Raw genomic sequence first — 17,000 nt, 5'->3', positions numbered from 1 at the left:
CGCATTTTTAAACAGAAGAGAAACTGTGCCATTTGACTCATCACTAAAGAAATGCAAGTAAAATCAAGCCCTTTCCATCTTTCTGATTTAGCAAAGATAAAAATGTTTGCAGACGCTGCACCAGGAGGATGTGGGTAACATCTGCCTGAGGACGGTCACCACAGCTCTGCCCCGGCAGCAAAGGCCACCTGAGACCCCGAGCAGCCACTGGGGAGCCTGAACTGAACTGCAGTGCGCCGCAGTGGGAGGAAGCCAGCGTCTGCGGCGTCTGTCCAGGTGCAGAGGGGCCGATGAGCATTTGTGGGATGGACGGCCACTGCAAGCCGTGGGCGGGGGCGGGGGGCCCCGAGGGACGTCATCTCAGAAACCAACACATCAGGAGATGCATCGAGTGCTACATAAATTCAGCCACCGCTTGTGAAAGGAACCAGGTATATGGTACCGTGGGGGTGGGGGTGGCAGAGGAGCCTGGCTGTGCAGGGTGTAGGCCACATGGCTTTGCTCTCTGCCTCGTCCAGGGCCTGTGGCATCTCCGCGTCGTCATGGGCAGCTGTGGGGCCTGTGCCTGTGTGTGCCTGGCCCCACCCACCCTCTGTGTGCCTGGCCCCACCCACCCACCTGCTCCAGCTTGCCCACCTGCCTCACCTCACCCACTCTGGCCTTTGTGGCAGGCAGTGTCTGGACCCCAAGTGCCATAAGGAGGAAAAGGTGTAATTCCCTTTCTGGGTTTTGGTAAATTGGCAGATCTGAAAATGGAACGACCTCGGCACAGCAGGGGTTAAGTGAACGCCAGGGCGTTTCCTTCCTGTGGGGACGAAACTGTCACTGTGACCCGACTGCAGCAGACAAGCAGCAAATCCTCATTTCTGGTGTAAGGACCCTATGAGCCCCAACTCCAGGTGGCCGGACCCTCAGCTACACACAAATTGCGTTTCCACTGGGGCGGCCAAAGGCTGCAGTGGAGTCCCAGGCATCCGCACGTCAGGAGAGGCACCAGGAGCAAGCAGCCAGCGCTTAAGCAACACGCGGTGCTCAGCGCGGTGACGCGGGGCCGGGCTGCTCCCCTGCTGTGTGCCACTGCTGCAGGGAGGGTCTGTCCAGCAGCTGCAGCGTGGGTGCCAGCAGGGACACACGCCCACGGCGAGCTGACGGCCTGGGAAAGAGCGTGCGGTGATCGCAGGAGGCATGGGATGGGGAAGGGGAGTCTAGCGGCTGCTGTCAGAGGGCTGGGGGCCCAGGACAGGGAAGCCCAGCGCTGCCCATCTGTCCCCGCCACACCTCCATGACCACACGTATAATAGATGACAAACAGTCAAACAGACCCAGAAGCCAACCAAGGAGAGAAGGAAGAAACCACACCAGGGTCTAGCTAGAAAAGGCGTTTCCTCCCATTTTATTTCAGAATACATTTTCACAGAAACATGATTTATTTACAAATATACAGGTAAGAGACTGCTGGTCAGAAATCTTAAAACTGAAAATGTCATCAAAAATTAATTTACAAAAGCCACCGAGGGTCCACGGAGGCGGCCAGGTGGATGTGCAGCCACGTCTGCGTGAGCCTGCCCAGAAGCCCACGCAGCCTCCCAGCTCTGCCTCCGCTGGCCCTGTCTCAGGAGGCGCTGGTTTGCAGGTTTTTGGAAGCTGCAAGCATTGCTCTGACTTTGGCCATGAGATCCTGTGCAGGGCGAGACACAGAGGAGAACCTGTGAAGACCTGGCCAGACAATCCACGTGGTGAAGAAATTCATCAAGGAGCTGGTGGTCGAGACCAAAGACAGTGCTTCTAGCACCGTGGGGGTGGCGGAGGAGCCTGGCTGCGCATGGTGCAGGCCACACGGCTTTGCCCTCGGCCTCACCCAGGGCCTGTGGCATTTTGCCTGAGATCCCTGTCCCGTGCCAGCGTCGATGACAGGAGGGATAGGGAATGAAAATTAGCAAAAGAAAAACCACGAGGCCCCTTGATGAAAGGCTGGGAGTGGGAAGGGGGCACGCCCACTGACCTGAGTGATTTTGCTCTGCACGGAAGAAACGATTGCTGAAGAGATCTGGGCTTCTTTTTCCTGAGAGACCCCCCTGATGCAGAGAGAGAGAGAGAGCAGAGCTTACAGCCGTGTGAAGACGCTGAGCCAAGGCCAGCGAACAGCATCTCCACCTCCGAACCCCAGCTTGAGAATTGTGAAGGGCCCACTGCATCTGCTTCCAGTATCCTTTTTTTCTTCCCCCAGAGTTTCACTCTGTCGCCCAGGCTGGAGTGCAATGGTACGTTCTCAGCTCACTGCAACCTCTGCCTCCAGGATTCAAGTCATTTTCCTGCCTCAGCCTCCCGAGTAGCTGGGATTGCAGGTGTGCGCCACCACGCCCGGCTAATTTTTGTATTTTTAGTAGAGACAGGGTTTCACCATATTGGCCAGGCTGGTCTGCAGCTCCTGACCTCAGGTGATCCACCCACCTCGGCCTCCCAAAGTGCTGGGATTATAGGCGTGAGCATATCCTTCAATAAAAACAGGCATCATAAACATGCTGTGTTACACGCATCTGAACTGTGTACAAACTGCAATCTAACGAAAAACAATTTTCATATAAAATTACCTTCAACACAAAGGAAAAAAGAAACAAAGGAAAGATGCAGCAGAACAGTGGAGCCCTCCCAGAACCACGGCCTTGAGTGGGTGCCCTCGGCCTGTGCATGAGGCGTCTGTGTGGGGGAGCCAACACCCCTGTCCCCCAGCGATGCTCAGCCTCCCGCACTGATGTGCATTTGGCCATTATTACATTTTCAGAGATAGGGTCTCTCTCTGTCGCCCAGGCTGACGTGCAGTGGAGCCGTCACGGCTCACTGCAGCCTCCACCTCCTGGGCTCAAGCAATCCTCTCGCCTTAGCCTCCTGAGTAGCTGGGATTACAGATGCATGCCACCTATTTTTAGTAGAGACAAGGTCCTGCCATGTTGTCCAGACTGGTCTCGAATTCCCACCCTGGCCTCCCAAAGTGCTGGGATCACAGGTGTGAGCCACGGTGCCCGGCCCGATTGACATTGTAGCTCTAAAGGTGCCACCTCTTAGAGATTCGGATCCATCTCAAATGAGCTGAGGCCTCTGCCACCTGAATGGAACAGTCGTGCATCCCATGATTCCCATTTATGGAAGTAATCAGTTTAAAGGGAGCAGCTGTTCCCAGGTGCCGCCCTCTCTGGTCCCTCCAGGGTGTGGGTGCCTGGGCAGTAGAGAGTGTCTGACTTGAAGGCATTATCACCTAGCCCGGGACTGGGACGCCACATCTGTGCTGCTGCCCAGGTGTGATGCCCGGCAACAGGCTGGCATCATCTGGCCCCGGCTGTTGCAGCCTGAGGAGCTGCTGACAGTTCCAGGTCTACTGGTCACTGCAGAGCCCAGTGTGCCTGGTGAGCATCAGGGACGTGTGTGACACCCGGGCTGCTTGAAGTGGACTGCTCCACTCCTGGGCTCTGCAGGAGGGTCTCCCCAGTAAAGGACCTACTCCTGAGCGCTCATGGATTGTGAGAAGCCACATCTGGGGGACTTCCTTGCTACAGGGGGTGTGGTTTGGCTTCGTGGCTGGTGCCCCCCAGGACATAGGCAGGGACTCAGGGAGGGAGGGAGAGTCCTGCTGACCACCCCTTGCCCTTCCCCAAAGACAGCCGCTCGAGGACAGGGGTTACCTGGAGCGCTCCTGGCTGGAGCCCCGACTCTCCACAGGGGAGACGCTGGCCGAGTGGGCTGTGGGGGCCGCGGGCCGGGGAGCTGCCTGCTTGCTGGGTGACACCGACTGAGACCTGGCCTTGGACTTGGTCCGTGACCGGGACCGCCTCTTCTTCTTCTTCTCGTGGGGACTTCTGAAAGGCAAGTGTTTCTGTGAGAGATGCACCTTTGGTTTAAAGGCAGCGCACAAAGGGAGAAGCTCGGACCTGAGCCAGGTTTTGGGTAAGAGTTCGTCAAGGCACAATTCAGGGATGGAACCATTCCAAACACGTGAAGTTTTCTTAAAGCAACTTATTTCACTGAACTGATAACTGACAACGCGGCAAATCGATCCATGGGTTTAACAAAAGCCACCCAGCACACTGAAGACGGTATGGTCTCCCTGGAAGCAGCTTTGTCCCAGTTTAGGACCTCAATTAAAATACTTGTGGTATTTAAGATGCAACCAGCATTTTATTCACATGCAAAATACGTAAGATAAGCAACCATAGGCAGTTCACAGCACTTTGCCACTATGTTTCATCAATAAAAATTTCCAAAATGATACAGGAAATTATTAAAGTATGAATACATCAAAGTTTAGCGTTCCTTTTTTTAAAAAAACAGACAGGGTTTCGCGCTGCTATCCAGGCTGGCGAGAGTGCTGCCATCACAGCTCACTGTAGCCTTCACCTCCTGACCTCAAGCAACCTCCTGCCTCAGCCTCTCAGACAGTGGAGACTAGGGGGGCGCAGCTTCTGGTGCTGCTACTTCCTTTTTCTGAAGAGATGGGGTCTCACTCTGTTGTCCAGGCCGGAGTGGTGCTTCTTTCTGACCTGCCAGTTGCCCGCCGCTTGGTGATGCTGCTTAGCCTCTGGGCACTGGAGCCTGCTCTGTGACAGCAGCTCAGCTCTGACTGCTGTCGTTCCGCCTGAGCCCTTCCCACGAGGCCCTCCAAGCCCTGAGGTGCCCTACCTGGCATCTTCTTTCCGAATTCATCTGTAACAGACGCTGCAGCCTGCGTTTCTGGCCCTGAGAACAGAGTTTCTTGGAGAGTCTTTGCATGGGTCATTTGTATCACTGATTTCCTTCCTTCCTTCCTTCCCTCCCCATCCTTCCCCTCCCTCCCTCCCTCCTGTCCTGCTTGCTGGGGCCTGGACAGGATTGATTTCCTTCCTTCCTTCCTTCCTTCCTTCCTTCCCTCCATCCTTCCCCTCCTCCCTCCCTCCTGTCCTTGCTTGCTGGGGCCTGGACAGGATTGATTTTCCTTCCTTTCCGTTCCCTTCCTTCCTTCCTTCCTTCCTTCCTTCCTTCCTTCCTTCCTTCCTTCCTTCCTCCCTCCCTCCCTCCCTCCCTCTCCTTCCTTCTTCCTCCTTCCCTCCTCCCTCCTTCCCTCCCCTCCCTATGATTTCCTCTCCTTCCTTCCCTCCCTCCTCTCCCTCCTGTCCTGCTTGCTGGGCCTGGACAGGATTTCCTTCCTTCCTGTCCTTCCTTCCTTCCTTCCTTCCTTCCTTCCTTCCTTCCTCCTTCCTCCATCCCTCCCTCCCTCCTCTCCCTCCTCCTCCACTCCCTCCCTTCCTTCCTTCCTTCCCTCCCCTATCTTTCCTCCACCTCCCTCCCTCCCTCCCTCCCGTCCTGCTTGCTGGGGCCTGGACAGGATTTCCTTCCTTCTTTCCCTCCCTCCCTCCCGTCCTGCTTGCTGGGGCCTGGAGAGGAGCAGATCCTAGGAATAGGGCTGCGGGGTCCTCTGCTGCAGAAGCTGCCAGAGGCCTCCCTGGCTCAGCCTCACCCTCGCTATCCAGGTGGACCCAAACTGCTCAATCCGCCAACCTGAAGGTGGAACCGTGGTTCTCTGCTGGTGTCTGACTCTCCTGGGGTTGCTATCTGCACAGCTTGCAAGCGTCTGGCCTCCCTTATGATTCTGCGTGCCACGAAGCCCCTTCCCAGCCTGGCCTCTTCTGTCTTCCAGGGAGACCCCCAGGGCCTGTGCACAGGCCCAGTCACCCCAAGCCCTGCCCCTCATCAGGGTCTCCTGACTTCATGTATTTCTTTTGTGCCAACCCCCAAGATCTGGAACATTCTTGCTTAATGGTTGGGGCTGTGCTCACAGTCTGGGGTGCAGACCCCATCAAGGGGCCATGCCCTCTACCCATCTCTCGGACCCCACTAGTGCATGGCCCTGCAGAGCTCAGACAGCTGTGGGAGCCAGAGGCCACAACATGCCCTGGTAGGGACAGCCCCGATATGCAGAGGGGGACTAAGCATTTCTGTCCAGGCTCCCTTGTGTGGTTCTGGGCATGAGCAGACTGTGTTGGTGCCAATGAAGTGACCTAAAGCAGCAGCGCCAGGCCTGGGGCACTCCCACCCAGCTCCATTCAAACAAGGAAGGACCTGCCAGAGGCGGTGCTGGCTGGCAGCTTAAATCCAGTTGCTGGAGGGGCTGTCCCTGGTGAGCTGGGCCCGGACAGATGACCTGGCATCTTCTGGAAGCCTGCCTGACGTGCCCAGTGAGGACAAAATGTTGTAAATGGAGATGCTGCTCTTACTGTTCAATACACCCATGTGGGATCTGCACACCAGTCATTTTTCTAAACTGCAAAATGTTTTGTGAAATTTTTGTCTATGAACACATGCCAGGATTTCAAAGGAAGCAGCAAATAAATAAAATATATACCAGCATGTGACGTGTGTCCGAAATGACTTACTCTCGAAATCCAGCTGAGTTTATGTGGCTGCATAATGAACAAAGGGGCAGGTTACTAATCCTTAACTGTAAACTGGTTCAATTCTGCTACAATCTGATCTAAGCCCTTGCTGAAGGAATGGAGTAACTCATTCATTTTTTTAAAGCACTGAGGTGCCATTGGGTGAAACGATGTCCTCGGTGCTGGCAAGTGTGCACACCCTGACACCTGGGCCTTATCCACACGGGGTGTCCCTTCCTTCCAGAAAGTTCCTCAATGCCACTTCAAGTTCGTCTATACCCCTTCTCCACCCTGAGCGGTCCCCTTCTCTGATTTCTAGGGCACAGCTTAGAGCTCTATGGAAATGAGCCCCACACGATGTATCTGTTTGTTGGTTTGGCTTCTTGGTTCTCTGTTGTTTCTCAGTTTCCCTGTTGCTCAAGCTGGAGTGCAGGGCACAGTCCCTGCTCACTGTAGCCCTGACCTCCCAGGCGCCAGCGCTCCTCTTGCCTCAGCCTCCCAAGCAGCTGCGATGACAGGCAGACGCCACCACAAACGTTTTTTTTTAAGTAGAGATGGGGGTCTCTACTTAAAAAAAAAAAAAAAAAAAGCCTGGAAATCCTGGGCTCAAGCAATCCTCCTGCCTTGGCCTCCCAAAGTGCTGAGATTACAGGTGTGAACCACCACACCTGGCCTGTGTCTGGCTTCTTTTGCTTAGCAAAGCATGTCTGAGAGTCCTCCATGAAGCAGGGTGATCCTCAATTTGTTTCTTTCACCTATGAATAGTATTACATGACAGGACGCTACCATCATCTGTTGATTCATTCTCCTGTTAATAGAGATTTGGTTGTTTCCAGTTTTCGGCAGTTACCAATCAAAGTGTTTTTGGTCAAATGTTGACTATAGAGGAGTTCACAGCAAGGAACAGGACAGCTGGGTCAGGGAGTAGGTGTATACTTAACTTTACAAGAAACTGCACATATTTCCCAACCCAGTGTCTGAGAGTGCAGCCGCTGGGCCTGTGACCACTCTCCCCAGAGCCCGTCCTGGTTTTCTGGGATGGGGAATTCCCATCCAGTCCTGTTTCACTGGCTTCATCAGCACGGCCCTGACTGGTGACTCATGCCGTTCCACATCTTTCCATGTGCTTACTGGCTATTTAAGTAGATCCTTTTGTGAAGTCGGCTGGCGTCATCTGCCCCTTTCTTAATTGGGTCCTTTGTCTCTTTGGTACTGACACAGGCTTTTGTCAAGAGATACATGCCGCAAAACCTGCGGCCTGCCTATTTATCTTCTTAACTGTGCCTTTTGAGAGAAGTTTTTAAACTTCAATGAAGTCTAATTGATTTTTTCCTCTTATCAAGAGGGTTTTCCACATCTTAAGGAATCTTTGCCACCCTCAAATTCATGAACATACTCTGTGTTTTCTTCAAAAAGCGTTAATAGTCTGATCCCGACCTGAATTAAATTTTGCAGATGATGTGCGCTGCACCTTTTCCCATTCCAATATCTAGCTGTTCATGCAAGTTTTGTTGGAAAGACTTGCCTGGCTGGGTGCTGTGGCTCACGCCTGCAGTCACAGTATTTTGGGAGGCCAAGGTAGGAGGACTGCTTGAGCCTAGGGGTTCAACATCAGCCTGGGCAACATAGCGAGACCCCGTCTCTAAAATAAAAAAAAAATTAGCCAGGCATGGTGGCGTGTGCCTGTGGTCCCAGCAGAGGCAGAAGGATTCCTTGAGCCCAGGAGGCTGCAGTCAGCCGAGCTGAGCCAAGATCCCACCACTGCTGCACTCCAGCTTGGGCAACCGAGTGAGACCCTGTCTCTTAAAAAAAAAAAAAAAAAGACTTTCCTTTCTTTTTGCCATCAATGAATCACTGTGGCTGTGGCCCCAGACCCCTGCCCTTTGGGTGATGAATTTTTTCTGCACTTTCTATTCCATCCCACTGTTCTGCTGTATCCTCATGCTGAGGCCACACTGCCGTGGTTACTGTAGCTTTCTGGTAAGTCTTGAAATCCTGCTCTTTGTCAAGGAGGCTGTTTTGGCTCTCCCAGGTCATCTGCATTTCCACACATGCTTTGGAGTTTGTGCCAATTTCTAGAAAAGCCATGGGAGCTCTGAGTGGGACTGCACTGCATCTCTGCATCAACTTGTGGAGAACAGGCATCTCAGTAATACTTAGTTGGCTAATATTTTATGAAGTATTTTTGCATCTATGTTCTTGAGAGTCCTGGTCTGGAAACATATACGTGTGTGTGTACACACAGCACTGGTCTGAGAACACACACACAGCACTGGTCTGTGAACACACACGCACGCACACACAGCACTGGTCTGTGAACACACACGTGCACACACAGTACTGGTCTGTGAATACAGATGTGCACAGACAGTACTGGTCTGAATACACACATGCGCACACGCAGTACTGGTCTGTGAACACACACGGGGGCACACACAGTACTGGTCGTGAACAGAAACGGGTGCATGTGCACACCTTTCCCCAAACACAGAATCTTTATCTGTCTTAGGTATGAGACATGATGGACTCAAGAGATGAGATGGGAAGTGTTCCCTCATCTATTTTTTTAAATAGAGTACCCCTTCTTTCTTTCTTTTTTTTTTTTTCTGAGACGGAGTCTTGCACTATCACCTGGGCTGGAGCGCAATCTTGGCTCACTGCAACCTCCACCTCCCAAGTTCAAGTGATTCTCCTGCTTCAGCCTCCCGAGTAGCTAGGATTACAGACGCACACTACCACACCCAGCTAATTTTTTGTACTTTTAGTAGAGATGGAGTTTCACTATGTTGGCCAGACTGGTCTCAAACTCCTGACTTTGTGAGGCGGGAGGCCCGCCTCAGCTTCCCGAAGTGCTGGGATTACAGGCATGAAACGCCATGCCCGGCCCCTCCTTTCTTGAACGTTAGAATTCACTGGTGAAGCCATCTGGGCTTGGAGTTTGGTGGAAAAGCTTTTTTTTTTAGGTAAGAGTCTCACTTTGTCACCCAGGCTGAAGTGCAGTGGCGCCATCTCGGTTCACTGCAGCCTCTGCCTCCCAGGTTCAAGCGATTCTCCTGCCTCAGCCTCCCAAGTAGCTGGGACTGCAGGTATGTGCCACCACATCTGGCTAATTTTTATATTTTTAGTAGAGATGGGGTTTTGCCATGTTGGCCAGGCTGGTCAAAGAGCACTCAGCCTCCCAAAGTGCTGGGATTACAGGTGTGAGCCACTGTGCCAGGCCAGGTCTTGCTCTGTAATCCACTCTACAATCACTGCCTTTTAACTAGTCTTTAGTCTTCTTACATATAATGTAATTATTTTACAATGGTTTTAAGCCTACAATCTTTTCTTTGTGTCCCATTTGTTCTTTCCCCCACCTGCCCTTTTCTGCTGTTTCATGAATTTAAGAAAGCATCTAGAATCCTACTTTATATCTTCTATTGGCTTTTAGCTACATTTTGTTTTAGTGGTTGCTCTAGGGAATTAAGTTATGCATCCTTCAGTTAGCAAAGTCTACCTTGAATTAACATTTCACGTATAAAGAAAGATCTTTACTGCAGTAGTAAACTCCCATTCACTCACTCAACAAAGAGCTGTCCATGTGCCTCGTGCAGTGTTAAGTACTAGAAACTCAATGGGAAAAACCTGTAACTAATCATTCATTGTATTTGCTACAGTAAGATAACTGGGACATCTTGTTGAAGTGTGCTGCTGTAAGATTTGGTCAATATTCTCGTGAAAAGCCCTGGGTGTGACCTCCCAGGCTCAAGCAATCCACTCAGCCCTCCAGGCAGCTGCGGCTGTGGGTGCCGCCACTGTGCCTGGCTGGAAACACTTCTGTGACGTCCTCAAAGTAACTTTCACGAATGTTGTTTTATATATATCCACACAGCACCAAACTTTACTCCTAAAAACTCCTCAATACGTCCACATCTGGTTTTCCAAATAGTCACTAAAAGGAACCAGAGGTCCTTTAAGAAATGGCAGATTCCAGGGCTGGAACAGGGAAAACGCCCAGTAAACCTGGAATATCCTGTACCAAAAGCAAGAACACAAAGAACTATGGGAGGTGTCAAAAGAACAGAACTGACTTGAAAGGGTTGCCACTGGCCAAATCGGAGACAATGTCACCATCTAATAGAATAATAATAGCAATGGGATTATCACACAACAAATCAAAAATCAAAACCAAAAACGCTCCTGAGTCCATGGTGAGATTTAAACAAAGGGGCAGGGTCTTCAGCTAATAAACACAGAAGGAAGAACAGAGGGAGAAAGTCACTATTTTGTAGTCAGCAGTGTAAGAGCTGATTCAGGCAGGGGGGCCACCCTGCCTGATGTGTGCTGAGACAAATGAGGAGAGAGCTGCTGGGAGCAGCAGAGCTGTGCTGCTTCACAGTGTCACCTCCTGGATTCCTCGCTGGTGGGGAGACGAAGGGGCAGATGCAGCCTTAATCAAGTGATCAAACTCAGCATCATGAATGATGGGACGAGTGGACACTCCTGTGTCTCCTGATTGGTGGTGCAATGGGAAGCTACGCAACGTCGCCTGCGCAGCCAAAACATTCGCCCTGAACCCAGCCACGGGGCACAGCAAGACGAAGCCCGATTGTGGGACCATCTATAGAAGAGCTGGCCTGGAATTTTCAAGAATGTGAAGGTCATGAAATACACAAACGAACAAAGGAGGGAGGGATGGGAGTGGATGGGACGGGTGCGATGGGAAGGGGTGAGAGAGAGAAAGCAAATGTGGCAAAATGTCAGCTCTTGAGGAACTGAGCTACAGATTTTATGCATATGGGTGTTTATTGTACAACTGTTTTTGAAAGAGAGGGTTTCACTCTGTTGGTCAGGTAGGGGGTGCAGTGGCTGGCTATTCACAGGCACGATCACAGTGCATACTACAGCCTCCAGCTCCTGAGCTCAAGTGATCCTCCTATCTTGGCCTTGAAGTGCTGGGATTATAGGTGTGAGCTACTGAGCCCGGCCCCATCGTACTATTTTAAACACTTTCCTGTAAGTTAAAAACATTTTCAAAAAGTCAGTGAAAGAATCAGCCTATCATCAGTTTACAGAAATGACCCATCAGGGCCAGGCACAGCGGTTTATGCCAGCACTTTGGGAGGCTGAGGCAGGCAGACTGTTTGAGCTCAGGATTTTGAGACCATCCTGGGCAACATGGCAAAACCCTGTCTCTACCAAAAATACAAAAAATTAGCTGGGCATGGTTCCATGTGCCTGTAGTCCCAGCTACACAGGAGGCTGAGGTGGGAGGATCAGTTGAACCCAGGAGGTTGAGGTCGCAGTGAGCTGAGATCGTGCCACTGCACTCTAGCCTGGGCAATCTCCAGCCTGGGCAATCTCCAGCCTGGGCAATGGGAGTGAGATCCTATCTCAAATAAAAAGAAAAAAATTCAAATCTGGGTAGTGGGCATGTCCCCGGGTCTGGTCTGGTGCTGTCCCAGCAATTAAAGTGACAGCAGCTCGGTAGCTGATTATGTGCACTGCACCACGGCAAGGAAGTGGATGTCCACTCTGAGACAGGGACACAGCCTGGCTGCAGCATTAATATGATTGCTAATAAAACATATTCTGTACCAGGCACGGTGGCTCATGCCTGCAATCCCAACACTTCTGAAGGTTGAGGCAGGTTGATCACTTGAGGCCAGGAGCTTGAGAGCAGCCAGCCAGGCACGGTGGTGAGAGCCTGTGGTCCCAGCAACTCAGGAGGCTGAGGTGGGAGGATGGCTTGAGCCCAGGAAGCAGAAGCAGAAGCTGTGATTACACCACTGCACTCCAGCCTGGAAAACAGAGTGAAACCCTGTCTCAAAAAAAAAAAAACACCCCCCAAAGAAAACAAAACCAAATCCATATTCTGGATTTATAGACTAACTGGGGCTTCTAATTAAGACTACAAAACTGACCAGTCATTATCCACGTATTCACCTCTATTGAGTTCCTAGTGAATCACAGTTTAACACTCCACAGAGTTAGGTTTGCAGGTTTAATTCCGTCCATCTGGGCAGTGCAGCTCAGGGCTCAGCTCTGCACTGAGTCTAACCCTTCGCTTCTCTTGTGTGACCTGTTAGCGCTCGGTGAGAATGTGAGCAGCTCACGCGAGTCTGGCGTCTGAGTGTGCTGGCTGGCCGTCAGGACGCTGCTACTTACAGATACGATCACTACTTGCTCCCACAAGATCTCTCTTAAAGCAAAGGTTAATGTGAAAGGCCTCTTCTGTTGAGACAGAAGGACTTAATTTCTAACCATGCCCTTCACATATACCAAAGGTGATGGTGAATTTCTGATGTGAAATTACTTGTTTAAGGGATGGATTCTAACATTTTAATTTTCATCAGATTGTATGAGAGTAGACATGAATGCTCAGTGTAGGATTACTAAGGAACAAAATGTAATTTATAAACAGAGCCAGTTGTACATGAAACATTTGCTAGTATCTATCTGCTTTACAGTTCTTTTGCTAATTTTTCTGTTTTAAGAAAAAATCATATCTTGTCAACGGAGGGAACTGTGGTACTAGGCCAACTGCAGCAGCGTCTTCTTGCCCAGGGTGCTGTGGGGAGGACCTGCTGCGGCTCTCTGCCTAGTGTGTGCCTTGTGGCTGGGCAGTGTGGGTGATGGCTGGGGCCATCTGTCCCAGGAGCAGGAGGGTCCCAGCGTGTGAGTGATCCTGGCAATGTAAGGCTCGTCCTCTGGAAGGCTCTGGGACCCTGAGTGTCTTGACCCCCATGCACTCAGCAGAACCGTGTTAAGAAACTCAAGGCTACGATGTGCAACGCTCCATCCTTCTCTGTGTGGCTCCAGACGCAGACATGCTCCACCCACACAGCCAGGAGGCTGCACCAACTCCACGTGGGGACACAAAACAAGCTCCTTGTGCTTGGAAAGAGTGGAAATGCAGGGCTGGCCCATGCAAGGCACTGGGTGGTGACATCAGTGGGTGAGAACCAGAGGAGGCGCTTGTGAGATGGCACCCTCACGGTCGAGAGGGTAGTGCTCACTGGCGGCACCAATGGAGGTGGCCGTCCACAGCTACTGGAAGCCGGGGCGAGAGGACAGATGGTGGATGTATTTCCTGAAGTGAAAGGTGGAACCTCTACTGAGTGCCAGGCACTGAGTGAGAGGTGAGCCCGTGGCACCCTGGGCTGTCAGAGGCCCTGCCAGGTACCACGGCTGGGGCTTCTGCTTGATAAACATGAATGCCAACCTCCCTCCATCTCCTGCTCCAACCAAGATAGGTTCTCCTTAGTGGTCAAGAGGTAAGGGATGGATGCTCCTTGCCCTCTAGGCCCCAACAGGACTCTGTGGCCTCTCCTGGGAGCTCCAGCCTGGGCTGTGGTCATAGTCACACAGCACCCAGGCAACTACGGTGACTGTCTTTGAGACCAGGAGGCTTTGGGACTGGAAGCTTGCATTTTCCTTATGTTTGTGCCTTCCTGTCCTCTCCACCAGCAGGTAGAGGGGCAGCAGCTGCATGTGGACCCAGTCAAGGTACCAGCACAGTGGAAAGCTGGACACGAAGCCAGGCCGTGCAGAGCCCCGGGGGGTAAGTGAGCCCCACCCACCAGACACAGGAGCTCAGTGTGATCAAGTGTCAGCAGGGACGGCCACGCCACGGGAAGGGACTCAGCACCTCCCTCTGGTCACCCACAGCTCTGCTCACAGATACCCGACCTTCAGACGCCCTTTCCGCCCAGGGAAACCTGGCCCGTATGTGGCACCTGTGCGCACACCCAGTGGCCTACCTGGAGCGGGTCCGCTTCCTGCTGGCCCCAGGGCTGCTGCTCACGCGGTAGGCAGTGGGCACACTCCTCTCTTCTCTCCGTCTCTCAGGGGAGTGGGCTCTCCTCCGAGGGGACCGGGAGCGGGACCTGGACAGAGGAGGAGGCAGCGTTCAGTTCTGCGGCCTGGCTGGCGGGACGTGTCATGCTTCCGACTGCCTTGGCAGAGATCAGGCCCCGTCTGCAGAGGCTGTTCCTCAGGATGGTGCCCGTGTAGACCCTGAGGCTTCAGAGAATCCCTGCCAAGCTCCACCACTCTACCGACAACGAACTGAAACCTCGAATCCCATCTCAGAGGCAGAGATGGTCTCTCTCCCGTTCCACACACTTACCACACCAAGGATAAACTTTTAACCAATATACAACTGGTGTGGAGGCTGGAGCTGCTTCGAATGGTCAGTGGCAACCAATTCCTCACAAGCCACGGTCTGAGTATGCAATTTACGACCACCTCAGGCTGCCGCTTTCTCTTCCTTCCTCCTGCCTATGCCCATTTTATCTCCCTATACATTTCAGCTCACTGACGTTTCCACCAGCATGAGGTAAGAAAAGGCAAATCAGACTCTAGCGACTCGGGTCTACCTGTCTGAACTGGCAAGAAGAAACTCAACGGTAACGAAGCTAGAGGCCTACCTGGACATTTCTCCTGTTCACACTCATCTTACAGCCTACAGGCTGTGGGGCACTGGCATGAAGCCTGAAACTTTCGATCCAATTCGGAAATGCCAGTCTCACGACAGTTTCGGCTAACTCAAGTTTATGAGATTTCACAGATGCAAAGCCACCTATGAACACTGACTCCTCCTTCTCCTCATGTGCCTGGAAAGGACTCATTCCTCTCCTGTGGTGACACAACGCACACATGGCCACGAGGACCCTGAGACCCGCGCCCCTCCGGGGTGACGCTCCTTAGTGGAGGCCCCGTAGCGATGAGTTGGGACCTTCGTTTCAGTTCTTTGTTCACTCAGGAAAGCTACTATTTTGGGAAGACCTGCAATGAGCACAAATCTGGAAAAAAAACTCCATTTATTTCCATTTTGTTTCCATGACAACTCATTCAAAACAATATAAAGAAGAGTGGTCTGATTTTGTCATCTGAAGAAGTTCTACATTGAATCATTTTCATGACAATAAACCGCACACACCACAGGCTATGCTATGCTTCCGCAGATCAGCTCGGGATCACTCAGCCCCTGGCATCCTGGAGAGCCAGGACTGGCTATCCTTTAACTGACAGAATGGTTTTGATTTTTTTCCCAGACCTTTCCTAAGATTTACAGAACAGATGATAAAGGCGAGGTTAGTTAGACACCCTGACATTTTACCAGGTTTTCCCTCAAAAGAACTTGCGGAGTCAAATCTGCTGGTGGCTGAGGCTGCCTGTTAACTTCCTGGCTGGGCTGCTGCTGTCACCGACACGCTGTTCTGACAGGGCTCCACGCGCAGCACCCCTGGGGAGGCTGAGGCTCTGGGACACGGAGGCACACACTTCACATTCGGAATAAAAGGTGCTGGGCTGGGCGCTACCAGAACTCCGAAAAAACCTCTGCTCATTCAAAGCTATAGTGGCTAGGGAATGCTTACACGTGGAATTCTACAATAAACTCAATAATCAGGAAAAATAAGTTAGTTTGTAAGGCCTGCAAATTCATAAGTTTGAAATACAATACCATTTTGTAGTGGCTATTAGTAATAGACTTCTTTAAAGGGAAGTGGCTGTGACCAGTGGATTTTCAAGTTACCGGGGAAAACGCCCATCTCAGGACGAGGGGTTACATACCATTAGACAATTCTCTAGGTTTGACTTCAGCTAAAGAAGCTTTAATGCTTTTTATTCTGCTAATTAGGCTTCTCACATTGACACTACAACATAGTGCAAGAAACAAGAATTCCATTTTATAAGCAAATCATCCATATAATGTGACCAGAGGCCTTCTTAAAGATGAAATGGTCTGAATTAAACACTTTCAAGCATAACGTGACTCAGTTTTGTTTTTTTTTTCTTAAAAAAGCATAATGGTTTGCTTTCAAATAGAAACATAATGAGACTTTTTTCAATGATAAAACTCCAGAAATTTTATCTGAATGACAGTGGTCATATTTATAAGTAGCCTCTTTTCTCCAACATGCAACCATTTCATCTACTCCACTTCCTCCATTCGCGTCCTTACCCACGGCATTTCAGTCACGGAATAAACTGTGCAGATGACTTAGCAGCAAGGGTCTGGCTCTGCCACAGCTGGAACGTCCAGCAGCTCCTGGAATCATCTCTGCAGATGACTCAGCAGCAAGGTCTGGGCTCTACCAGCAGCTCCCGGGGCTTAATTTTTCTCAAGTTGAAACTGGATCTGATTTCACATGCAATTCCTCCTCATGTCCCCAGCCCAGTGACAGCCGCTGCAGCTCCCCTCCTTCCTGGACTGCGCAGTGCAGACACCCTCTGGTCTTATCTGTGTCTGGCTATGATTCACTTTGATTCACTTTGCAAGTGATGGGAAGACGGTCCTCACCTCAGCATGATCAACACTACCACTTGCGAAAATGCAAGCATCTGGTTTCCTCCTTTAAGGAGCAGGATTAGGAGATGAGTCATCACGTTGACTGATTTGCTATGCAGTTTATCGTGGGTAAAAAGGGCAATGAGGAGCCACAACTTTCAACCTAAAGTGGAAACCCAATGTCGCCTGAGTCCCTTCTGAATGCTAAACAAGACTCCTAAGAAAAGTCTTCCAAATCCATCCCCAGTCTCCTTCACCAACCCCAAGTACTTAGGGAGCTAATTTCTACAAAGAAATATATATATATATATATATATATATTT

General features: G+C 51.2%; 1 protein-coding gene across 1 annotated transcript in view; it reads right to left on the bottom strand.

Moving 5' to 3' along the window:
* Positions 1-1,364: 1,364 nt before the first annotated feature.
* The window catches only part of SFSWAP (splicing factor SWAP), a 95,243-nt gene continuing 79,607 nt past the window's right edge, over positions 1,365-17,000 (bottom strand). The window contains 5 exon segments of the mRNA XM_017868819.1: positions 1,365-1,678; positions 2,003-2,075; positions 3,678-3,851; positions 14,144-14,269; positions 15,492-15,647. Coding sequence (XP_017724308.1) covers positions 1,613-1,678; positions 2,003-2,075; positions 3,678-3,851; positions 14,144-14,269; positions 15,492-15,647 — 595 coding nt within the window. The 3' untranslated portion in view covers positions 1,365-1,612.

The sequence above is a fragment of the Rhinopithecus bieti genome, unplaced genomic scaffold (genome assembly GCF_001698545.2).
Source record: "Rhinopithecus bieti isolate Rb0 unplaced genomic scaffold, ASM169854v2 scaffold_4907, whole genome shotgun sequence".
NCBI lineage: Eukaryota > Metazoa > Chordata > Mammalia > Primates > Cercopithecidae > Rhinopithecus > Rhinopithecus bieti.
The sequence above is the reverse complement of the archived record's forward strand: the minus strand, read 5'-3'. Positions and strand labels throughout refer to the sequence as shown.